The 26,732-nt window shown below is 36.2% G+C and overlaps 1 protein-coding gene across 1 annotated transcript in view; it reads left to right on the top strand.

Annotated features, from left to right (window-relative positions):
* TBCEL (tubulin folding cofactor E-like) overlaps positions 1-26,732 on the top strand; it is a 57,882-nt gene that overhangs the window by 7,107 nt on the left and 24,043 nt on the right. The window contains exons 2-7 of the mRNA XM_004689168.2: positions 11,740-11,889; positions 14,215-14,354; positions 20,446-20,627; positions 21,934-22,190; positions 24,754-24,880; positions 26,341-26,457. Of these exons, the coding sequence (XP_004689225.1) occupies positions 11,757-11,889; positions 14,215-14,354; positions 20,446-20,627; positions 21,934-22,190; positions 24,754-24,880; positions 26,341-26,457 (956 nt within the window). The 5' untranslated portion in view covers positions 11,740-11,756. The remainder of the gene's footprint in view (positions 1-11,739; positions 11,890-14,214; positions 14,355-20,445; positions 20,628-21,933; positions 22,191-24,753; positions 24,881-26,340; positions 26,458-26,732) is intronic.

The following is a 26,732-nucleotide window of genomic DNA, read 5'->3' as shown; positions in this document are numbered from 1 at the left end:
ATTCTAAGTGAGAAGGGAAGGCATTGAGAGTTTGAAAGAAGATATGACTTACAATTTGCAAAGTTCTCTTGGCTGTTCTGTAGGGAATGAAGTTATAGTCAGGGAGAAGGTGGTTGTAGCAGTCTTAGTGCAAGGTTGATGTAGACCAGAATAAAGTAATGGATGAACAGAACCGGGGTGTTTTAGAGGTTCTGTTAATGGATTTCACTGATTACAATGGGGTGTGAGAGAGAAATCAAATACAACTCCAGAGGTGGGGAATGATGGAGGAGGAGCCACGAATTTTTTGTCCTCCTGTATGCCTCTTCCTGATTATACACTGGCACTCTTGAAGGATCCTACCATCCTGAGCTTTGTGTTTCTTGTTCTCTGATTTTTATTTACAGATTTAGCACATGTGTATGAGAGTCTAGTTAATATGATGATTAAAACTTTTTGTAAATGAAATTATACTATGTATATTACGATTATTTTACTCATTCAGAATTGTTTTTAAATCATGTTGATGGGGAGGCAGGCATAACAAACTATTGTTAATTTATATTATATGATATTTCATTTTATGCATGTAATGCAGTTTACCCAAGTGCCTGCTCTTGGATGTAAGGGTCCTTTTTCATCTCCAGGATTTTTTTTAACTTTAAAAGCTGTTAGTGTGGGTACTTTTGCACTTGTCTCTTGATGCATATACAAGTTCCTATGAAATTGACATTGAGGAGTAGAAGCTGTGGATAAGTGCATTTCAGTTTCACTAGACCAGTGCTAATTAACCTGTCATTTGTTTCCCCAGGTATTTGTATTCCCATTAGCAATGTTAGAGTTTCTATTCTTCCACATCTTCACCGACACTTAGTATTGTCAGAATTTTTCAAGTTTTGCTAATTTATGGAGAATGACACTTCAGTTTTGTATCTGAGTATTATTAAAGACTTTTACATGTATTTATTAGTCATTTGAATTTTATTTTCAGTTAAATACTGTGCATGTCATTTGTCCGCTTTTTATTGGACTGCTGACCTTTTTGCTTTTTAGTAAGTAGCATGTTAGATGAGGAACAGGTTTTTTGGTTTTTGTTTTTTTTTTAAGTTTCTGGCTTGTCTTCTTTACGTTTTAAATATCTTTGAACATTTTTTCATTTTTTCTGGTCAGCCTTTCCTTTATGGGTTCCTCGTATGTTTGTTGAGGAAATATTTCCCCAAATCCAGGATCTTAAAGTTCTTTTATTAGAAAAAAGTTTTTCTTCTCAAAGAGATAAAGTTTGCCATCTTCACTTTATTTGGAGTTGAGTTTTCTGTGTTGTGAATTGAGGCATCGGTTTCATTTTTTCCAGGTCGATACTTGTCCTGTAACCAGTTTTTGAATAATTTGACCTTTTCCAAATGATCTCTTTGTCACTTCCTGTCTTATTTATATGGTCCTATTTTGGTGCTCTCTTTTCTATTCCATTTATCTATTGCTCCCCCACAACCCTGAGTTATTTTCTTTAACAAAGTACAGTCTATTCCTATTTATAATATTTAGGTCAAGTTGCCATGAACCCTGAATTAGTGGATGGGGAATATTGCTCCTAGGGAAAACAGGGTCAGCCTGCCAGCTCTGGGTACATTTTTATCAGCTGATCAACTTTGTTTTGCAATATGCTTCTGTTTAAAGATACCTTATTCAAAATGTGTTGTTGATACATTAACATGGAATTCTCATGAAGAGCACTAGTTCCTGCCAGAATAAACTTTTTCGAAACATTGTGTCCATACAACACATCACAGCCTGGGTAATACAGTGCCTTAGCACCACACTTACAGGACATTTTAGTGAAACTTCCAAGGAGAAATCACAGAAACTTGAAAGTCTTGACATGGAAAGGACACTTTGCAGTATGAGAGTTGAAACAAGAAGGCAAGCCAGCGTGCTGCCTTATTCTGTCTTGGTTGGAGACATACGCTGCCTTTTTCTGTCTTGGTTGGAGACATACAAGTTCGGTGACTCAGTGTTTGTTGCTTTGCAAGTATCAGATGACTGAAATACCTCAAGTACTGATTTGGGAGTTACAAATGCATATTAGTGAGTAGGCAAATTTACAAACAATGAATTTGCCATGAGGCTGCTATGACACCTGGGGTGAGACAGTTTCTCAGAAAACCATCAACTTTAGCACTTTCCTCTCATTTCTTGCGTTTATATTTATATCATTTTATTTTATTTTTTTTTAGAAAATTATTTATTTGTACAGACAGAACTGGGGTACAGGCCAGAGGCTCAGGGTCGGTGAGAGGCTTCACCAGAGACAGAGTGGGGAACAGAACAGGCAGATCGACGAAGTACACTGCTGAGGGGAGCAGCGGGCGGGTCAGGAGAGGTCTGCCGCGCCATGTGGTCACCTCCGGGGCAGGCGGGAATCGAACTCATGCAGAAGTGTCTTTAGATTCTCAGTGCTGTACTTTAACCCGCTGCACCACCAGGGAGGGCCTCTACCATTTTATTTTTAAAAAATAGTGCAGTGAATGTCTCAGATACTAAGCTGGCAGATGCCAATATCACAAAAACATGTCTGGCCTATTTCACTTCAAGATTGATCCCTTTTGTAGCTGGTGTCAATTTCTTTTCAAAGAAATGTATATGTATGCATGTGTATAGATGCCACATTTTACTTACCCATTCATCATTCATGGATATTTGAATATATTCGTTTCCATCCTTTGGCTATTGTGAACAATGCTGATTTCAATTCTTTTGGACTTTACCCTGAAGTGTCAGTGTTGGATCATAAGGTAACTGCTCTGTTAATTTTTTTAAAAACTGCCACAATGTTTTCCATAGCACCTATACCATTTTACATTCTCATCAGCAATGTATATATGTAGTCATCTTTAGTGATCAAACTATCTATTATGAAGCAATGCATAATTAACTTTTATATAGAAAATGAAGTATATAATGGATACAAAAATACATCTTGTATTAAATATATTGTTTATGGTTTTTGCAGAAGAATTTAGCTAGGTAAAAATATTTTTGACTCATTGATTTGTGGCTCTGTCGTCTCATATCTTACTTTGGAATCCTTATGGAGAGTTAGACATAATTACGTATTTCGGTGATAAGCTTTGAAGCATTTTTGTTCATAAGTACTCTGGATCTCTAAATTTGTTCAAATTTTATAAGATACATTTGATGCACACTATCAGACGTGATTAGAAAATACATTAACACATTTACTTGGTGCCAATTATGTGGAAAGTTCTAGCCCCTGATAGATACAAAGAAATATGATATGGTCCTTATCCCTAATTGCTGTACAGTCTGACACAAGATATAATCACATTGAAAATCACATCACTGCTTGAGTTGTATAATAATGTTTTAATAATTATAATGGTGTATAGGACAAAAATGAAAACATGTCATGCTAATACTTGATTAATTACCCATTGCTTATGTTGACAGAAGTTACCATGAACTCCACTCAAAGGAAGCATCATTTTGTGAGGAGATGTATGAAAAGACTTCATCTCTGAAGTATATTCTGAGTAGGATGTTGAAGGATGCACACAATTTTGACAGGTGGATAGAGGAGAGAGGAAGACTTTCCAGTTTAGGAGGAATGGCATTATATTTAGCTGCTTGAATTAACTGACATTAATTAGCATATTGCTTTGGTTTACACTAGATTAAAATTGGATCAAGTCCATTTAACAATAATTGCATGGTTAGTCCTGAAGCTATACTTTGTGCTACTATATTTACTGGGTGGTTATGGTGGTGGTATTAGGGGTAGTAGTAACAGAAGTTATAGTAAGGTGATATTTATTAAGTGCTTTCTATGTGCAACGTACTGTGCTAAGTTCTTTTTATTCATATTTTCATTCTTCAGTACCCTATAAGCTAAGAGGGTAGGAGCTATCACCCCTTTTTTACTGGTGAGGTAATGAAGACATAACCAACCAAAATAACTGCCCACGGTGACACAGATTGTAGAGTCAGACATGATTTATATTCAGGTAGTTTCATTCTAGAAGTAGCACTTGCCACCAGACAATACAATTATAGTGCTAAATGTGGTAAAGGCTAGTGAGTTTTTTAACCGCCTGTATACTTAGCAGCCTCTCTGTCTCACCGATGTTTAACATTCTGGCAAATGAAGGCTGTTTATTAGCTGGAGTGATGAACTAGTGGCTTGTTCCTTGTTAAACATGGATAGCTTCTATAGGTGCTCACAAGTAGAGATAACAGAGGTACTTTTTTCTGTAAAGAGCCTTAAATATACTTAAACTGGCATAGTCAAAGCTGAAAGTTAGCATGAGTATATAATTTTCTTCTGCTGAAACCTTATTCAGTTTAGAAACAAACATTCATTGATTTTTGTCAAGAAGGAGAAGTGGAGAATAATTTTTTCTGTTTGGTGACTAGAGCTATAAACACTTGTTTACTTTTGTAGTTACTTTGATGTGGCCATGAGAGTTATTTGGGCTGTGTGGTTTTCATATGTTTTATTAAGCTGTATTACTATGATTGGAGTGTGTTGCCCTATACTGTTGACATCATATGTTTCTTTTCAGTAGAGACAGCATGGCTCGACAGATTAGGGATGCAGAAAGTATGACTTAGCATGCCTGTTGGGATATAGAAACCTGAGCAAGTCACCTCAGTTTCAGGTCCTGCAAACAGAGATAAGTGTCAGTTTGCCTATTTGGAGGGCGGTTGTGGAAAATTATTAGGCTTTAAAAGGATTTTTAATCTCAGTTGGAGACACTTGACTTTTGGGGAACATGGATTCAAGAGTAAATGTATCTACTACTGAATATTGAGTAAGTGCAATATTTAAGCCTTGAGATTTTCCCAGATCAAATGTTGGCCACTTACAAAGATAGAGGTAAATGCAAATGTGTTTGTGAAGGGGTTGGGCCTGGGGGTGAGACGGGCTTGGAAATTGCTATCGTAATTGTTTAACCTCTTTTTTTTCTGATTTCTGAAAAAAGTATGAAAAGTGCCTTTCAGTTTTTCAGAATGCCTAATTTAATAAGGACATAGTGGGTTTAAGCCAACATTTCTAGGTAGTGAGAAGCTAAAGAAATCAAGAAAAAAGTGTTTAGAAATATTTTTACACAAAAAGGTGCTTCAGTCTAAGCAGTATTTTTTTCCATCAAATCATACAATTCTTGGACTAGTGCATTTGGATCAGCTGTTTCAAGTGCTGTGTTTAGATATAGTAAATTACCAGCTTGAGAGGCAGTCATGTTTGCTAATGAACAGTTACAGAAGAGAAAACTTTGTCCAGTATCAAATGTGCCTCCTATGCATATCACTCCTTAGAAGTAAATATATAGATAGCTCTGAGACAATACTCACATGGAACCACAGTCTTAGACATCTTTGTTGTTATTAGGATAATTAAATAGAGAAAATGGGGTCGTTATTTTAGTATCCTTGGAAATTTTCAGGAGGAAGCATAGTGTTATGACAAGCTAGAGGGTGGCAATGCCCCATTAATAGCATAAGTCAAGGAATGACCAGGAATTTACAGTGACATGGATTTGGTAAAGTTGGATTGTTATTTAAATCTTCGATCAAAAAAGTCAGTATGCTACATTTCTAGACTTGGGTGTAGTTTGGTAGAAAAGAAGTTGAGGGAGTAGTTTGTAGCAGGGTGTGAAATCATGGTGGCTGGGGTGTTGTGATAATGGACTTATCAGCTACACTCAAGTTTTGCTCTTGGAATGCTTAGAGTAAATTTATAAACTGGTGGATGATAATTTTACAGAAGAGTTCTGAAAGTTTATTAGAATTAGTTTATTTTCCGTCTCAAACAAAGAGGGCATCTGCTTTAATATATTACACAGTGCTCTGGGAAGGTAACAGTTGCAAATAATACATACTTTATGACAAAAGAAATTAAAAATGCCATACAGAATGTGACTGTCTAGCCTACTTATACTGATTGGACAATGTCCCTGAAATGTTTTTATAGGTGATGTAGCTGTCATTCATAACTTCAGCCACAAAAGTTTGATGTTAATGGAATACTCGGCACACCTTGAAAATGATTATGTAGATTTATATTCACTTGCATAAAAGTTTTCATAAGCAATTTAGCAAAAAGGCAACTTAGAAAACTATATATTTAAAAGTAATTTAATCTTTGTGCAGAATATACATATGTACATACCATAGTCTGGAAAAATAACACACCATAATGTGCATTCCAAGGCTTAATCTACTCACTAAATCTGTTGAACAAAGCTTCTTAGTATGCGTGCAGCCTTAAATATGCTTCAGATATGAAAGCTTTTGGTATTACTTATTTACATGCTTAGCTTAGTTATAAAAAGGGAAGCTACATCTCCCTGGTGGGTTTCTCAGTTTGTTTTTTGTTTTTTTTTAAATGCTGGTTTCAACTGGGAATTTTAGAAATTTGGAGTTGTCTCTTGTATGTTAAAAGAAAAATTATTTAGGGAAAAATCTTATTAATAGATCTTTACTGATCCATGTATGTAGTGTTTTCTGGAGGGGAAAATGTGTAGTACGCAGATATACTTTCACAGAGTAATTATTTTTTGTTGAGGTATACATGCTAGGATCAGAAAGATTTAGGGGGAAAAAAGTCCAGCTACCTTAAATATCCAAGAATCTGTCAGGATTTGGATGTAGTAAGGCTCTTTCAGAAAATACAGCTTTCTGGGGATTAGGTTAAAAACCCACAAAGCAGAAATTAAACAAGCTTTTAATAAAAGAACGTGAAACTTAGAAAAATTGAGAAAGCTAGTAATCCTAAGAGAGTCTTTGAAGTTCCAGAATTTCCTTCTCAGACTTCTTTTGTTAGTTGCTTATATCATACCCATACCTCACCCCCCCATTCAGTTATAAATTTATTTTATATTTAAATTTATTTAAAGTTTATAAAATTTATCATCTATCTTTGTCTTTTTCTAAAAAGAACAAGCTACAGCTCTTTTTGGATACTTGGATTTTCTTCATTATATTGGCTCTTTCCTGCTGTCGTCTAACCTTCTCCAAGGATGGATTTCAGTGTCTTAAACTCCCTGTACTATGTTTTCTATCCCCTTGACTGGAACTGACCAGTACTGAAATTGTGTGGAGGTGAACACACTCTTTGATTGTCTAATCCTTTAAATAAATTTTAAATTTCTCACTATTTGTGACCCCCTGATATTTGAATGAAGGTCAGTAATCCTTGCAATGTATTCATAGTGACCTATCAAATTTTTTTCTTTATCTCTGTAGGAATTTTATATTTTAACAATACCACTTAACAGTCCATCTTTCAGGCCTCTTGTACTTGTCATGGTCTATGATTTCCTGTGCCCGGTATGTTCCTCTCCACCCTATTAGCCTGGTCTTTTCAAATGGCTCAGGATTCACCTTGCATTTCCTTGGTCATTTTTGCAAAAATTAACACATCCTTATGTCTCACTTCACTATTAATGTGTGAGTTCAGGTCTGTGTTATCTTCATGTATTGCCTTTTAGATTGGATTTGCCCTGATGACAGCACTGGGGTTTCATTCATTCTAATTTTCTTTTAATGCTTAGCACAGTGTTTGGCATAGACTCAGCAGCTTGTTTGCATTTGTCAAATCAAAGTAAGAAAGACTAAGCTTTTGGAACACACACATTTTATAACTGTATGAATGGGCAAATAAGCCAAACTAGAATCATTTTGTAAGGTGCTAAGAGGAGCTAGCAGAGAAAACTAAATATATTTGTTGTCTCCACTTTTTTTAATTAAGCATTTTTATTCTTAAATTGCCTTGTGAATGAAACCAGCACCTTTGTGGACGAAAGTGACTAGAAGGAAATGTTATGTGACCAAAGGATCCTGTAGGTGAAATTGTAGAACCTTTGGACAAAATATATATTTAACCTGTTTTAAAATATTTGGTAGCAAAATAACGTCAGATAGCTTTTAGAGTGTAGTTTTGTTTATTTTGCCCTTCTTTAATAAATAGATAAGACTGGTTAGTTGTATAGAAATGGGTTCATGTCAAAGGACTCAAAGTAATTTTAAACTATTTAAGAATATCCCTCTTCTTCTTTGTATGCTATGAAAACTCTGGAGATTTAGTTTCATCATAAATTAATACATATTTTGAATTATTGTGATTTTTTTTTAGAATTGTAAATCTGTTCACAGCTATTTACTATTCAGTAACTTGAATTCTGTGGGATAGGCTTTCTGATGCAGGGAACCCCTCTCTTTTCTTTGTTAGTCTCTACAGTCAGAGATGACAGGGGTGCCTGAAGCTTATCCTCAGGCTTATGGCTTTGTAGCTTCCTCTCAGAGCTTTTATGGCTCCAGAGTCACAGTAGTTTGGATACAGTTTGGGTAATTTGGGTGACATATTTTGATAACTTTTATTAGCACATCTTGCTTGCCTAGCAAAGGAAGTGAGAGGCCTGAGGGTGCTTCTCTAGCCTCTCCGTGCTTACTCTCCCTGAAACAGCTCTTGCTTTGCCTTGGAGAGCCTTAGTGGAGACCAGCATGGCTCAGCCACCTGGCGCTATCGTCATACTCCCTTCATCTTAACCCCATCCCTCTTTTAAAAATAGAGTTTTTAGTCCCATGTATTCTTCCCTCCCCTGTTTTGAGCCCTCTTCTTCCTCCCCTGCGGATGTTTCTGATTTATAGTGTTGGTGCTCAGGTGAATGGGTGGTGGCAATTTTTTTTCCAAAAAGGTTTATTTTTATTTATTTATGCATATAAGAACTGGGGTGTAGGCCAGAGGTATGGGCATGGGGGATGAGAGGATTTACCAGAGACAAAGTGGGGAACAGAACAGGTACATCTACTGAAATACAGGTACATCTAGCAGCTAGCTAGACAAGAGAGATCTGCAACACCATGTGGGTCAGCTCCCTGGCGGGGGTCAACTCAAGTGTAGGGGCTGGAGATTGCTAGAGATCGCTTGATAGGGCTGAGCCTTTAACATTGTGCCACAAGGAAAGCCCTGGTGGTAGTAATTTTATGGAGACTACACCTAAGAGGAGAAAGCAAATATTGTACAAAAATGAACAGTATATATATATATAGATAGATAGATATAGAGAGAGATTTAAAAGATTAAAAAGCAATAAAACTTTAAATTGAGCTAATTTCCTCTCATTTTAATTGTAATTTAGTTCAGAGACTCAGGTGTGTTGCTCTGCTTTCTTTAAATTTACCAGTGCTTTTTTTTTTTTTTTTACAAAAGAATCTATTTCTGTTTCACCATCCATTTTATCTCTCTTTGTCATTTCCCAGTTCTTTTAAAATTGCTGATATTTTATATTCCACACAGCTCAATTTGGATTTCTTTTCATAGAAAATTCGACTATAAGGATGAATTAATAAACCCTTTGGGAAGTTATTAAGTCATTTCTAGGTCATTTATGATGTTTTGTACTTGCAAAAGATAATACATGTATACATTTGGTTACTTCAGGTGATTCATAGGGAACAATGAAAAAAGCAAATCTTTCTATCCTGGTCCTCATTTCTTTTCTCTGGAGTCAACCATAGGTACTAATTTTATTAATTTCTATCTTATCCTCCTAAAAATAACCTATACACATATAAAGAGATATATTTATTTTTACATTATTACATATTTGATTTTAGGACTCTATGGGGTAAGATTTGTGTTTCTTGAAAGTTGTGAGTGAGGGTGGTAGTATTCACACTTTCTGAGCATGGTACTACCATAAAGATTTTTTTGTGAAGTAAATAAAGATCTTGCATACCAGCATATGAAAATGTTTCTTGTGTATCTTCCAGTGCTAGTGATCAGACATGCTTATTTTCTGTTGATCGTTCTGTTGAGTTTTATACTTATTGTGATCTCACCCTTTGACTAGGAAAATAGAGAACAAATTGTTTGACAGAAATTGAAGATATTTAGGAAACTGGATGTTCTTTTCCGATATCAATTTATTTGGCAAAAGTGTACTGAGCACCTTTTCCAATTTGTTCTTTATCCTGACTGCCTTCAAACATTTTACAAAAGCATAATATAGTCAGAATTTGAGGCACAGAGTTGAGGTTTTTCAGTCACACTATAGGACTTGGTCCTATAGCCAGGCTACATTGTCCAAGATTCCTGCTCCCTGGTTCTTACCCCTGATTTAGAACATTTTCACCAGTGTGTTAGAACACTACTTACTGCAGAGATAGTCAGCAATAATATGACACCCATTCTTTCCAAAATCAGAGATTACCCCTACCTCAAAAACCTTTTGAAAGACTAAAGTTAAAGATCTTTTTCCATCCTGTATGTCCTCATTTTTTAATTCTGCTTGGTTTTTAGTTTTCCTTTTCTACCTCCTCCTCTTCCTCATGCTGCCTCAACAGTTAAGTATATTTATATTACTGATCCACTTAATGTTCTAATTCAAAACCCATGTATTAATGTGTAGCCTGTCTGCATTCCTGGGAAGTTATTCCAGTAGAATATCTTGGAAAATGACCTGTGAAGACAACTTGAGATTGCTTTTAAATTTTTAGGGGAGGGGGGAAGAAGAAGACAGATTGGGGGGAACTCTAGACTTTTGGGAGAGGTGGTTAGAACAATGAGGCTGTGAGGAATCACTCTTTCAAGTCCCTAAGAGTCCTTGCTTACTAGGACTTGTTTTGTTCTGAGTCTTAGAGGAATGGTAATTCCTCAGTTTGCCTATAGTTAAACTGTAAGAGTAATGCCTGTGTATTGCAGAGCAATTAAGCAATCCTGAAGCTTCCAGTTAAAAGCTGCTGTTTAAGCTCTGTGTCTTATTTTGACACTGACAGTTCAGCACCCTCCCTACACACTTTTCATTCTTTTGAACTGCCAATTACACAGAAGATAGCAGCATAACGTCTTTGACTTTTTATTAAACATTTTTAAAAATTCTGTTGGCATTCTGCTTGAGACTAGGCCATGGGCCTGTCGCTAGTACTGTGTTTGCTGTTGGTGATAACTTTACCTTAACAAAGAACTTTCCATCTGAACCTTCTCCTAGATGAACACACACAACACAGTTAAGCTTTAACACAGTCAGTGCTGGGGCAGAGGATGTAGCAGACACTTACCATTGTGTTGACAGAAAGAACTGACTGTACTAGCTCTATCCTTAAACTCACAAATGAGGGTCTTGTCAGAGAGCAGTCCCTTTTTTGCAAGATGACTTGTGATGTACACTCATGAATGTACTGTAGTCTAAAATTGGATAAATCGTTCAGCAAAACTGTTCAGCATATAGAGGTGCTCAGTGGGTCTACTCTGTGCTCTAGGCATTTATAAATTGATCAGCTGGAACTTAGTCATATACTCATTCCTAAATAGGAACAGCCAGTATATGGTTTTAAATGATATTTCTGTGGAAGAAGAGGAAAATAGATTTTGAGGAACAAATATCAGAGAATTCATTCTAAATCTTTAGTTTGATATTTCAATATACATTTATTTTAAAGTCATTTTTCCTGTTACCACATGAACTCTCTGGACCAGTCAAAAATCTTCTAGTTATCCTTTGTTGGAAATGATTGCTTCTTCTAAATCTTATAGCACTTTTAATCTATTTTGCAGTTATCACATGCTGAACTGTAGTGTGCTCTTTTTGTCTGCATAGTTTTTCTAAATCTCAAAAGATACCACCATATTGTGAGTTCCTGGGAGCAGTGACCATGTTGTGTGTGTCAGTAATGCCTTATAAATAATTGGTTCTTATTTTATGCGTCATAGAAGACATAAATAATTTTGATGGTTTCTTGTAGTATTTTAGGAAAGGAAGATGGATCAACCTAGTGGAAGGAGTTTTATGCAAGTATTGTGTGAAAAATATAGTCCTGAAAACTTTCCTTACCGCCGTGGTCCTGGGATGGGAGTCCATGTCCCAGCCACACCTCAGGGCTCTCCTATGAAAGGTAAGAAAGGTGGCATCTAAATAATAATCATTTACTAGGACTTGCTTAGGACATTAAAACAAAATACTGCCTTGTTTAGAAGTGATAGCCTTTTTTAAGTATGGATCAACTAATCTTTTTCCCTTGCTATGATTTAAGTTCTTTTACAAAGCTGAAGGGTTTTATTCCAGATTGATTAAAATGCATTTTTTAAAAAGATATATTTGTTTATGCATCCAGAACTGGGGTACAGGCCACAGCTGCAGGGGCGGTGAGAGGATTCACCAGAGATAGAGTGGGGAAGCAGAGCAGGCCAACTGAGAAGTATATTGCTGAGGGGAGCAGTGGGCGGGTCAGGAGAGGTCTGCCACACCATGTGGATCACCTCCAGGGCAGGGGATCGAACTCTTGATGAAGTAGCTTTAGCTTCTTAGTGCTGTGCGTTAGCCTGCTGTACCACCAGGGAGGACCCTAAAACACATTTTAGTTATACTCATAGGTCAAGAAAAATACGTGAGTGATAATATTTCAAATGCATATTCTTTCAAGGAAGTTGAAATGTACAAAATAATTTTAAGACTACAAAGTATTAACATTTAAGAAGCTAAAACAGTAGTTCATCGCTGTAGTTGATGTTGAATCCATCGAATGCCACAGTGATTGGGAAAGAAATTTAGAAGAGCATTAATTAATATGACCAGGAAAGAGTCAAATCTATGAGACCTGAACTAACCCTTTAAAAATATAGAATTTGGGGAGGAGGGAAGTGCACGGGACTGTGGTGATGGCACACGGGTAATTTGGTGATGGGAAGCCCATGGGGATTACAACTGAGATGGAAAAGGGCACAAAATGATGTAAAAATAAACTATTATTTTAAAAAGATTATAAAAATATATAGAATTTGGTTAGAGAAGAAATAAAGACATTTTAGGAGAAGGATTATGGTGTAAATAAAGATCTATAGTTAGAAAAGCAAAATGTGTTTTTCCTTTGCATTTTTGCTTGCTGTGGTAACATTTCTTGGAAGTAGTTCTTTGTAATTATATGAGGTTAATATTGAACAGTGTTTTAGTTTCTATGTCCAAAGGTTACTGTATGTAGGTTATTTCTCAATGCAAATATATCATCACTCCATATAAGTGGAATGGTAGAAAGAATTAACTTGGCAATTTTTTCTCAGAATTCATTTCCATTCTGAGAAATTTGATACTGAAAAGTACTAAATTAAAAAACCATACAATTTGAGGCCCCCATTAATAAAATAGTGTATTTGTAAGTCCTTGTTTTACACCAAATAGGTAATAAATAGTTTAATTATCATGTTTATTCTGAGATAGTAAGACTGTTTTTACTTTTGAATAGGCAATAGTTTGATTACCCCAATTTAACCAAATTTATCACAGTTTCAGATTCTGAAACACTTTCCCCCATTGCCATTATATATATATTATTTATTTATTTATTTTTTTAAGATTTACTTTTTTGTACATACAGAACTGGGGTACAGGCCAGAGGGGTGGCGAGAGGCTTCACCAGAGACAGAGCAGAACAGGCAGATCTATGAAGTACACTGCTGAGGGGAGCAGCGGGCGGGTCAGGAGAGGTCTGCCACGCCATGTGGTCACCTCCACGGCAGGCGGGGATCGAACTCATGCGGAAGCGGCTTTAGCTTCTCAGTGCAATGCTTTAACCCGCTGTGCCACCAGGGAGGGCCGCCATTGTATATTTTTAAAAGACCCATTTTCATAGGGGACAAATTCTACATGACTATGAAATAGAATAATGGATGGACAAACATAATAGAAAGTGATGTCGATTTTGAAATAGAGCCACTTAAGTGAGGAATATTTCTTGAATATTAACTTAAAAAAATAGAAATGGTTTAGCAGGTAGACTGTCCAAAAGTTTGAGATCATTTTCATAGGCAGCAAAGGGTGAAAATACACATTATATGGAGGAAAAAGAGCTATCCGGAGTGATATTTTTCAACTAAATTAAAAAAGAATCGAGGCCAATAAGGAGACAACAGTCCAGACATGAATCACATGAATGTAATGTTCAGAGAAGATGATGGCTCTGTTGTTAGTAATTGAGATGAAGAATTCTGTCTGGAGTTAAAGCCTAGAGGACTTTTTTTGTTGGTACTAATCCAGTATTTTTAATTTCCTCCTGGGTCATATTTGACAGTCTCCCTTAGAATTCACCATCCTTGGGTCCCATCACTGCGTATATTTTCCAGGTCCTATGTAATTTCATGCCATTTGATTTTGATTCCCGAGGGCTGAATATATGTAGGCAGAAATTAGACTGATGTAGAAAGTGTTTTGTTCCTCTGTGATTTAGATCGCCTCAACCTCCCAAGTGTACTGGTGTTGAACAGCTGTGGAATAACCTGTGCAGGAGATGAAAAAGAAATTGCTGCCTTCTGTGCTCATGTGTCAGAACTAGATCTTTCTGACAACAAACTTGAAGACTGGCAAGAGGTAAAAATTATTAATTTTATTGTTGCATTTTGGTAAAAAGATGCAGTTACCATTGTATTATTGTTTATGCTATTCTGCTGAATTCTGATTTGTTACTTGAGATTCTTTTTGTCTGTATGTCACAAGAAAAATAATTGATTGTTTCAGCTGTTTCTTTGGCAGTTAGCTTTGTTGTTGCTGATTTGCTTTTCATTATGTAATGTTAAAAGCACTGAAAAACTTTATTCCAGGCAACAAGAGGTTAATGAAACTTAGGTCTCATGCTGATAATGCATGAAATTCACTACTACTATTTCAATATTTATTACTGCAAGTTGACATAAAAATTGCTTGAGCTTCAAACTATTACAAAAATACTTATTCTGCTGAAATTTTTTCCAAGTATTTTAGAACTTTCCCTTAGGTCTCTTTGGTGGTTTAACATGACATATCTTTTGATGTAACTCTGTACCAAGAATATAAATAATGGTATTAAAATATTCTCTCATAATATGTGTGTGTGTGTTACCTGATAGAAGCTACCCTTAAGAATTAGGGAAAAATATTTCTGCCTGATTTGTTCTTCTTTTTTTTTTTTTTTAAGATTTATTTATTTATACATACAGAACTGGGGTACAGGCCAGAGGTGCAGAGGCAGTGAGAGGCTTCACCAGAGATAGACTGGGGAGCAGAACAGGCAGATCGATGAAGTACACTGCTGAGAGCAGCGGGCGGGTCAGGAGAGGTCTGCCACGCCATGTGGGTCACCTCCAGGGCAGGTGGGGATCGAACTCATGCTGAAGTGGCTTTAGCTTCTCAGTGCTGCTGTGTTTTAACCTGCTGTGCCACCAGGGAGGGCCCTGATTTGTTCTCTTGCCTGAATTTAGGCTCTTATTTCTTGCATGGACTATACGAAAACCTTCCTAGTGGGTTTTCCTGCCTCTGGTCCCATGTGCTTTCTCTAAGCTATCTTCTATAGTGCTACCAGCATTCTTCTCATAAATGAAACACAACTGTGCATGTCTAAAGTCCTTTGGTTACTTTTCACTGCCGGAAGCTAAGTTCAAACTCTCTATGGTAGCCTTCCATCGTGTGGTCCTTTGCTGTTGCTATATGCTTTTTCTTGCAGCACATGATAAACTCTTGACATGAAAAGCTTCTTTGCTTTTATTCATTCAGAACCTACTGTCCCCTTTCTCCTCCTGTCTGCCTGGCCACTTCCTTTGTATCCAGTACTTGGCCAAGTTGCTGATCCCTGTGAAATATCACTGACTCTCACTCAGAAGAGTCAGATTATAACAGCACTTGTAAATTGTCACTGTGAAAGGATTGATCACAACATAGAGCAATCACTTGCTTATTCAAAGATTCTGTCTTTTTTCTCATCAGCATCCAGCATGCTAGATACTTGTTGACTGCATTAATGAATGAATGATTATGTCTTAAGAATTTGTTAAGATTCCTTGCTCCAGGTTTGGTTTTGTGTGTGTGTGTGTGTGTGTGTGTGTGTTCCAAAATTCACTTAGTCCTTCAGTGCTTCAGCATGCTCATCCTTAAGACAGGACTGTTGATAAAGTTGAGACACTTTGTAGATGTTAAATGCTACATAAATTCTAAGACACCTTGATTATATAAGAAAACTCTATAATTTGTGTTCTTCAGGTTCTCATGTATTTGTCCATTTCATCATCTCATTTAACCTTCTAACTGTGCTCTGTTATATCCCCTATTTTGATTAAGATGTTTACCAAAAATTTTTAAGATGCATGTTACTTGATTTCTAAGTGACTTATTAATATATACAGATTGACTGGACTGTTTGAAGAAACTGTCTCTACTTGTACATGCATTCATTAATTGATTTACTTGTAAGTCACTTATAATTCACTGTCCACCATATTAAAATCTGTGCCTCCTTGGTCCATTGAAAGACTTAATTGCCATGAATTTCTCTGGCACACAGAAATCAAAAAAGTACCTCATTAGTCTTCCATTCTCAGTTCCTACATTAGTCTTACTACTGGCCCTTGGTGAGGTATTTTTCCTGCATGGAGAGGGCAAAGGGCAAGTCAGACTACATCTTCCTCTGAATCTTTCCCCTCCTATGTATACAGGTTTCTCTATGTTTCTTTTGGAAGTAAACAGTTTCACAAAGATTGTGCTTAGGTTCATGTTTTGACCACTTGTAGTTTTACTGACTGAGTGGACAGTCTAATAGTGGTAAAATTGCTACTTTTGAAGAACAGCGAATATGAATTGGAACTCAGATTTTACACTAGGTAAAGTAGTCTTTTCTGTGCTGAGATAGACACAGGGTCCCAGGCCACATTGACATAGAGAACCAGGGGGTCATAAATGTTTTTATTTGTGCTCTATTTCAGCTCAGTTGTATATTCCTTTATGTGCTTAAGAGTCTGTTTCCAGCCAGTGTTCAAGGGAACATTTGTTGCTGCTATCTTCAGATTTCCATTTTTCTATTTAGTTTAGTTTTCATCATCCTTTGTATTTTGTCCTTACCCATAACTGCCGTTGATCCCAATCTTTTAGAGTGTGTATCAGAGCATAGAGAGATGGGAGAAATACTACAAAATAGGATATTGATTTTTAGGATTGATAAAACCCTGTCAAGCTACAAATGCCTCGTAGGTCATTTCAGCCCCATTACAACCCATAGACAACCCCAGTACAACCATTACCAAAAAGATCACTTATCCTTGGCTATTAACTAGGTTTGTTTTAGCCAATATTTGATATAGCAATGTAGAACAAAGTATTATAGTTTGTCCTTTAGTGTTTTGAATGACCACTAGTATTATGACTGTATCTAGAGATGAAGATAAATAAGAGTGAGAAGTGTAATACTTTGGGAGGAGGGAAAGATTTGTCTCTGCCCTTCTAAAATAAGGCACCTATGTGTAAAAATAAGATGCATTTTTTAAGCTTTTGTTTTGAATTTTGGGCTAAGCAGATTTTTGTCTTACCTTTCCCAAGGTATCTCCTTTTTTCTCTCTTCCCTTATCAAAACCATTTTATAAAAGAAATTAAGCCAAGTAGTTGAGAGGAAGGTGGAATTAGCCATTCAGTTGAAGCAGAGAATGGCTTGGGTATAAATTACAGATTGTTATCTTAAAATCCTTCACCCATTTTCTCAAAACTTTAGTTTCTTTCTTTTTTAGAAGCCAAAGTAGAGGGTCCTCTGTTAAATCATGGAGCTGTGGCTATCTAAAAGGTGATCCAAGGTTATCCCTGTGTCTCTGCACATGCATATACCCAATCCAATCCAGCTAGAGGAGTGGTTTTTTATTTTTAGAATCTTTAAGAAGAGAAGTTAATGTACTGTCCTAGAAACTCACCAAATGTTTGTCAGCCTTTGATATTAGTCATTTTTTCTTTTATAAATAAGTTTATCTTGTGCAATGGAAGTGATATTTTCTAGAATTTGATTTATCTACTCTAACAATCATTAATTTAAAAATCCTTTTAAATTTCAGCTCTGAGGAAAATGTTTGTCTATCATATGTAACTTTTCTTATATTTTGACAGTATATCCAGCTTTATCTTTTTAAGGATATTCTAGGGCTATGAAATGCTGTAATTCCAAATCCTTATTCTCAATGAAGGATAATATAAATGAAGATAATGAAGATTATATAACATATCTGCTAGCCTTGGGAATGCTCTCAGAATTGTTTCAAAGTCTTTAAATTTATACATTTTGGAGTATTTCCTCTTTACTATTAAAAAATACGAGGGTTGTGACTTGGTTTGTTTTGATTTAACTGAGGTTATACTATAGTTAGCAGTTACTTTTTGTGCACTAGTAGGAGCACACTTCTTTTTTTTTTTTTTTTTATAAAGATTTTATTTTATTTGTGCATACAGAACTGGGATACAGGCCAGAGATGTGGAGGGTGAGAGAATTCACCAGAGACAGAGTGGAGTGCAGAACAGGCAGATCAACGAAATACACTGCTGAGGGGAGCAGCGGGCGGGTCAGGAGAGGTCTGCCACGCCATGTGGTCACCTCCGGGGCAGGCGGGAATCGAACTCATGAGGAAGTGGCTTTAGATTCTCAGTGCTGTGCTTTAACCCGCTGCGCCACCAGGGAGGGCCAGGAGCACACTTCTTTTAATCCTTTTAGCCCTCAACAGAGGTAAAGCATAGCTGGTCATCATCTTCCATGTAGAGTTCCTTCATGTCATCAGGTGGTAGAGTGCAGAAAAGGGTTGGTCCCCGCATGGACTATTCAGCTGTTTTTTTGGCCCCAGACTAAACTCCATGCCCTCATCTTATGTTGCACAAATGTTTGGCATTGCTTGATCAAAAGAAGGATCAAGCAGGAAATAATGTGGTAATGTGCAGACTGAGAAGAATTTCATTTTAAAGTTTAGTGTTTTCTGTAAAAGCTCATTTCGTCATTTCTTTTTCTATAAGATAGCACATTTATAATGTGAAGATAAAAATGATTCCACTTCAAAGATAATGTTTAGAATAGATGAAACTACAGGTTTTCTGAGCCTTTTTTCCCAGAATGCTCCCCTGAACCTTCTTGGAGTTAATCTACCTCTCACTGATTTTAGAACTTCTGAACTGTACGGCACACTGTAAGTCTCATAGAAAGTGCAGATTTCTTTCCTTTCTACCAGTAGTTCTCAGCCTGGATATTCTCTTGGCATTACCTATGGAACTCTAAAAGAAACAGAAATCCAGATCCCAACTAAGAAGCTTCTGATTCGATAGCTTATGGTATATCTTGGGAATCAACTCACTTCAGAAATCCACAGTGATTCTGACATCTAGCCAGTGTTGAGCTCCCAGCCCACCTTATACTTGCCAAGCTACTTATAGTATATTTAGTGAATGATTTTGTATATTAATTTATTTAATACATTACGTCTTCACTGCAGTAGTGAATTAAGTAAATACTGCCCTTGCTTCCATTCTACTGGGTAGTATGTAATTAAAGTGTTTCTAAAAGATGTACTGATCACTATGCTAAATGCTTTATACACTTATCTCATTTAATCCTACCAACAATCCTATAGAATAGGTAGGTGCTGTTTTATCTGTTTACCATTGAGGAAACTGAGGTTTGGAACCACTAAGAAGTGTTGGAACCTAGTTTGAACCCAGGTTTTCTGACTTTGAAACCAGCCCTAACTATTCTGTTCTGTTCCTCTTCTCATAACTTTTACTTACCACTGCCGTATGCTTAGTACCTTTTACTGGTCTTCAAGGTTTGTTTCATACTTGTTATGCTAGTTATTATCTACTGGTTATATTTATGGCTTATTAGTTGTTTTTTTGGACATTACGATAGCTCTAATTAATTCCAGATCTAATTTGTGACTGAGAGACCCAAACTATTTTACATCTTTGAGCCTCAGTTTCCTCATTTATTACAGACAGTAGTATGCATATCTTGTAAGTTGTTTTGAGTAAAATAAACTGTATCAAATGATTAGTACTATGCAGAGCAAATAAATCCAGTAATGCTCATTGCCTTTTTCATCTACCAAGTTGCAAGCTCAATCATTAAATTGACGTTTGTAATTTTTTCTTTCATTGTATACTCTGGGTGCTTTTTGTATTTGAGTAAAAAACGTCTTAAAATTTAGTACAATTTTGAACCAAGTTGAAGCTTTTTCTAAGTGATTATAATTCTGTTGTAAATTTTGAACACCTGGATTGTTACTGGTGGTCTTCTGTAAATTTTTAATTAGCCTTAAAGTGCTGAGAATGAGCGGGAAGATATTCAAAGAGATTGCATGACTCAGTCTCAGCTCCTTAAAAATTTGTAGTCTAAACTACCATCTCTTTATTTATCAAAGAGAATATCACATAGAGAAGAATCAAAACCTTGCCAAAGGTAACATGGGAAATCTTTGTTTTGTACTATTAATTTCCAGTGATGCCACTATTTCACAGAAAAAAAGATTAAATTACTTGCCAAGACTTAAATTGCAATTACTTCTGCACCTCTGTGGGAACCACACTAGAGAGGACTTCTGAATGTGAATGCGGAGACCTGCTCCCTTAGGCTCTCTTGAGTGTGACTACTATTTTAAAACTCTGATGACTGCCTGATGTGTTTTTCTTGTTTTCTTTCTAGGTCAGTAAAATTGTGTCAAATGTTCCCCAGTTGGAGTTTCTAAACCTGAGTTCCAACCCTCTGAATTTGTCGGTTTTAGAAAGAACATGTGCTGGGTCCTTCTCTGGGGTTCGAAAGCTTGTCCTCAACAACAGCAAAGCTTCTTGGGAGACAGTCCACACGATACTGCAGGAATTACCTGAGTAAGCCCAGAGAGCATGGTGGAGAGAGAGCTATGTTGCCATCTGTGTTAGTACATAGAGTTACTGCTGATCTTCCATCTCAGAAACAGTAGAACTACAGACTGAACAGAGAATGAGGTTAGAAAAACAAAGTAATTAGAATGAGGGTGTGAGGGTAATCTGGTAACATTTTCACTGGACTACTTGTTCAGTGTTGAGCAGCTCCAAGACATAGGATATGTCATCCTTTGGCTAGAAAATATTCCTGAGAAGCATTTATTATTTCTAGATCAACACTATCTTTCTCCATTTGAATCTTCTGATTACCTGATTTCAAATTTTGCCTCAGCCCTTTCCTCTGGGAGGAAAGAAAAAAAAAAAATCATAGTATCTCTAAATATATAAACACAGAGACGATTAAGTGCCTGGTTTGTTTGAGGGGAAAATGGACCTGGTGTTCTTTTCTATAATTTAAGTAAGAAATTATATTTTTGCTTGTCAGTTTAGAAATGCTTTGTTATGTCTTGTTTGTATCTATCTTTGTATAGCACAAGTATTTAAGAGAAGTACCTTAAAGAACTATATGACAGTTTCTCTGATGGTCTAACTATGGAGATTATCAAAACCTTACAGGTTCTGGTTTCACCCTGCTTTTTCCATCTTATTTTCTCACCCTCACCTTAATAAGATTGATTTCCTCACTGCATGCAACATCTAGCATGGCATAGAATGAGCCTTTAAATCTCAGATTCACTAATCATATGGTCTTGGATGAGCTAATTAACCTCTTTGAGCTCTGCGTCCTTCTCTATAAACTGGGCACCATTGTATCTAACTTGCAGAAATCGAAGTAACAATTACTAGGGACCTGGCACAGGGCCTGACATAGGAGTTCAATGAAAGGTAGTTATTATTTCTACTTCTAAACATTTATTCATAGTGTTTCTGGAATTTTCTTCTATCTCCTCTCCTGTTAAGCAAATGTGTCACTCCTTCAAGGTCATTTATCCTTCCTGATTGTTCTAACTACAATTTCAGTTCCATTCTTAATGTAAACTACAGTGCACTTAACAGTTAGTATCACTAATTTAGCACTTGTTTAAGCACAAAGTTAATTTATTACCAGGTTATATCATTCTCTGCTGTTCTTTGTATTTTAGGTTTTATATTCCCAGTTATATTTTGGCTTCAGGAGATTTCTTTGTATTTTCTCTACAACACTGAACAGTCTCACTGACAGTAGGCATTTATTTACTGAATGAATGAAAATAGATGGATAAAAACTTAACTGCTTTAAACAATGAGATCTTTCCTTTTTTCTCTGCAGTTTGGAGGAGCTCTTCCTGTGCCTTAATGACTATGAAACAGTGTCTTGTCCTTCTATTTGCTGTCATTCTCTTAAACTACTACATATAACAGACAATAACCTCCAAGACTGGACTGAGATTCGCAAGTTAGGAGCTATGTTTCCCTCCCTGGATACCCTCGTCCTAGCTAACAATCATGTGAATGCTATTGAGGAGCCTGATGATTCCTTGGCCAGGTTGTTTCCTAATCTGCGTTCCATCAGCCTCCACAAGTCAGGTGAGGTACAGGCCTGGTTCCCAATTGACATGCGAATTGACCTCAGCTTAATCATGAAATAGAATGAAAGGAAATTTCTTTCTGTTATAGCTCTGCCTTCTTACAGGTTGACTTTTCAAAAATCACATGCAGAATAATATTGACAGCTAAATTTAAGGCATCCGTTTTCATAAATGCTCTGATAAGTATCAAGTGGTATTTAGCATTGTATTAGCTATTTAGATTTTATTTATTACAGGGGTCATGCTATGAATAGAGTGAAATGAAATGAATGAATTAAATAGTAAAAAGCAGAGTAGAAAGGTACAAAGAATGACAGGCTAGAGCATGTTTGGATTTAAGTCAAGAAATGCCATACCTTTTGAATATGCACTTTCCTTTGTAGTATTAGATATAGGTGGCTGCCAATTTGTTACCATCCTATTCATTGCTATATCACAGCAATGATTATCTTTAGTCTGTATTTTTTAATTAATACACTTTATTTTTTAGAGAAATTTTAGATTCTCAGCAAAATTAAGTGAAAGTACAGAGTTCTCACATACCTCCAGGTCCCACATACACACCTTCCCATATCCATCAAAATCCTGCACCAAAGTGATACTTTTGTTTCAACTAAACTTACATAGAACTATCATCACATCAAATCCATAATTTACATTAGGGCTTATTGTTGTTGTTCTATATTCTATGGGTTTGGGCAAATGTATAACTCCTGTAGTTCTCATAAATGTATCCACTCTTGTAGTATGATACATAACCATTTCACTGCCTTAACAATCCTCTGTGCTCCTTCCTGCTCATCCCTCCCTCTCTACTAATGCCTGGCAGCCACCAATCTTTTTACCTTCTCCATAGTTTTACCTTTTCCAGAAAGTCATCAAGTGGGAATCATACAGTATGTAACCTTTCCAGATTGACTTTTTTTTCCTTAGTAATGTGTATTTAAGTTTCTTCTTTGTCTTTATGGCTTGCAACTCATTTCTTATTTGCACTGAGTAATATTTCACTGCCGTATGATGTACTGTAGTTTTTCTGCACACATACTAAAGGATATCTTAGTTGCTACCATGTTTTGACAACCTCTGTAAACCAATGTGTGCAGGTTTTTGTGTGATCATAGGTTTTCATTTTATTTGAGTAAATAACTAGGAGTGCAGTTGCTAGATCATGTGGTAAGAATATGATTAGTTTTATAAGAAACTGCCAGTTGTCAGAGTGGCTGTAGACTTTTTGCATCTGCAGGAGCAATAATTAAGGTGCCCGTTGCTCCAGCTCTTGTCAGCATTTGGTATTGTAAGTGTTTTGGATTTTGGCCCTTCTACTAGTTTATAGTAGTAACTCATTGTTGATTTAATTAGTTGTTCCCTAGTGACGTAGGATATTGAACATCTTTTCATGTGCTTAACCTGCCAGCTGTATATCTTCTTTAGTGAGGTGCATGTTCATGTTTTTTTGTCTGTTCAGTAGTTTATCATTGTCTTACTGTTGAGCTTTAAGATTTCTTTGTGTATTTCAGATAATCATCTTTTATCAGATGTGTCTTTAGAAAATACATTATCTTAACATTGTCTTTCTGCCTATTTCTTAAAAGAGTGATATAACTAAAAATTCCTACCTTACAACATAAAAATATAATTTAGTTCCACATGTAGGTTATTGCAGATGGAAATTAAGTTTTATAATACAGTATTTTGTACAGGGAAGCTGTTTATTTCACAGCTTGACACCCTTGCACATACTCTGTTCTTCCAGATGGAAACGCCATCCTGAAAGGAAGAGGACGGCTGTGAGGGGGATAGTTGTGCAGCAGGGACTTCATAAATCACTTGTCTTCCTTTACCCTTGCTGAAGGTTGATAAAAATAGGAAGGGACTACATTGTTCTCTGAAACGCATTTAATGTGTTGTAAAATTGACCAGCTTCATTATTACAGGAATATGTGTCCTACGTGCCAAGTATTGACTTGGATAATACTTTTGCTCAGTCATAGGAAAGAGTTGTTTTGGGATGAAATGATCTTATTTTGTTGCCACCCCTAGCCTTCTTAGTAAGATTCAGGTTTTTTGGGTTTGATTTTAAATTTTGACTGTTTCCCATGTCCCCCCAAAAGAGGACAATATGAAAGAGATAGTACTAGTTCCTGGTTCTATTGACCTTGCCCTCCCTTTGAATTTACTAGGTAAAGATTTGAATACTATAGAATTGCTCTATCTGATGAGTCTACATTGAGGATTTGGCCACATCACTTTTTATTGGCCACATCCTATTTATTAAAGCCTGTTACCCCCTTTATAAGCCTTATGGGTAGAGAATCAGTGGATCAGTGTACATTGGCAAATAAAGGCCTTTTTTTACCACTGGATCAAGAGATAGAAGTGGCTATAGGAAAGCTTTATGGCATTTGACTACATTCCAGTCTTTCCCTTGATAAAAATTTCACACTCTTGTTTATGATCATTTTAACATTTCAGAAATTATTATTGAGGTAGTACTTTTGCTATTTTTATTTTCTTGTGTTTTTTTTTCTACATTTGTTTAAACTGTATATTTCTCAAATTAGGTTTGCAGTCCTGGGAAGACATTGACAAGTTAAATTCATTCCCCAAACTTGAGGAAGTGAGATTGTTAGGAATTCCTCTTCTGCAGCCATATACCACTGAGGAACGAAGAAAATTGGTAATAGCCAGGTCTGTTGTTTTGACATCCTGCTGTCTTTTCTTGGTAACTTGTTGTTTCATTAAAGGAGTGTTATTCTGTTAACTATTGGGGAGGGGCAAAGAACACTGTATGTTTATCTTTATTTCTTGAACAGACTATGCTTGAAGGAGCAGAATCTGTAGCTCTAAATCTTGAGGAAAGGAGAATACACCATGCTAAAAAAGATAGGAAATATAATTGACCTGCCAAGACCACTGAAAGATTCCCTCACAAATTCACTCTATTTGCATGCTTTTTTATATTTACTATATTTGACTAATAAAGGAAAAGTAGGTATAATAGGGAATCAATTCTATATTAGTTGTCCTCATTTTCTCTGTTAACATAATGGTTACTTAAAATGTAAATATCTGAAAACTGGGCTATCTCATAGTGTAAAATTTAGGAAAGCAGAATCTTTGTTTTCTTAAATGTAGACTAACATACATTTGACTACTGTGCTGTTACCTTCTTCCTTCCACGGCTTCTCAGATTCCCCCTCCCACAGACTACTAAAGTGTCCCAGGAATGTTTATTTTTATAGGTGCCTTTAGCAGCAGTACAGTTTGGCTAAGGTGTAAAGGGCCGTGGAGCTTTGATTTGTTCCCTTTGTATAGTGTACATAGTGGGTTTGAAAGGGGAATGGTAGGCTTTATGGTTCCCTGAAGAAGAGTGGTTCTTTGAAAATGGTATTGATCTTCCTGACCAGCTAACACCTCGCATACCTTCCCAGCTTTCCAGTTGTTAACATAGACATTATTACCTCACTGAAGAAAGACATTTTAGCATCTCTTCTTCTAAGAAGAATTAGTCTTGCAGCAGGCCTTATATTTTGTTTTCTTTACACAAGTCTCTTGTTCATGTCCTGAACTCTGTAAACAAATTATACTGACTGTACTGTAGAACTGTACTGTTCAATATGATACCACTAGCCCTGGTTGATTTTTGTACTTTGGAGTTATGGCTCTTCTGAATAGAAATGTGCTCTAAGTCTGATACAGACTCAAGATTTTGAACACTTTATAGTAAACAATTTAAGTATTTCATTGGTTATTTTTTCATATGGGGTACAGGTTGAAATGATTAAGTCCTGGCTATTTTGGATTAAAAAAATACTTTATTAAAGCTGATGTCTCCTGTTTTGTTTAGCTTTTTAAAATATGACCGCAAAAGGATTTTAAATTAAATACGTGACTTGCATTAAATTTTACTTGGACTCTGCTACCTAGAATTTTATTTTTGAAAGGTGAGGTAGGTTCAGTGTCACTTCAGCGAAACTTTAGATATTTTTGGTCCTTTTATATCACATCAGTTATGTGGGTAGTTGCACACAAGCAGAACTATATCAAATGTGCCTTTTCCAGACAATAAGACTGGGCCTTAAACCATTTATTTTTAAAACTAAATGTTGTTAGTATCTTAAATGCCTTTATTTTGTTTTTACTGACAGATTGCCATCAGTTTCCAAACTTAATGGCAGTGTTGTCACTGATGGTGAACGAGAAGATTCTGAGAGATTTTTTATTCGTTACTATGTGGATGTTCCACAGGAAGATGTGCCATTCAGGTAAAAATTCCATATCAGTTTTGCAACACTTTAGTCAATATTGAGACAATTTTATAACTACTGTTTTAGAGCAAAATCTAATGATGTTTTTGAGACCTCTTAGAGAACTTTGATGATAGGTTTATAAAAAAAATATGAAATACAAAAGCATCTATTTCTTCTAGCCCTGCCTTTGTACTAAGAATGCTTGGGTACATGTTTAACTCCTTCCAGCCGTTCCTGCTCCATTCTCAATATTATTGATTGCTTTTTGACCCTCTTCTCCAGGGACACAT

The sequence above is a fragment of the Condylura cristata genome, unplaced genomic scaffold (assembly GCF_000260355.1).
Source record: "Condylura cristata isolate star-nosed mole 26May11 unplaced genomic scaffold, ConCri1.0 scaffold00025, whole genome shotgun sequence".
Classification (NCBI taxonomy): domain Eukaryota; kingdom Metazoa; phylum Chordata; class Mammalia; order Eulipotyphla; family Talpidae; genus Condylura; species Condylura cristata.
This window is presented reverse-complemented; position numbering and strand designations above follow the sequence as displayed.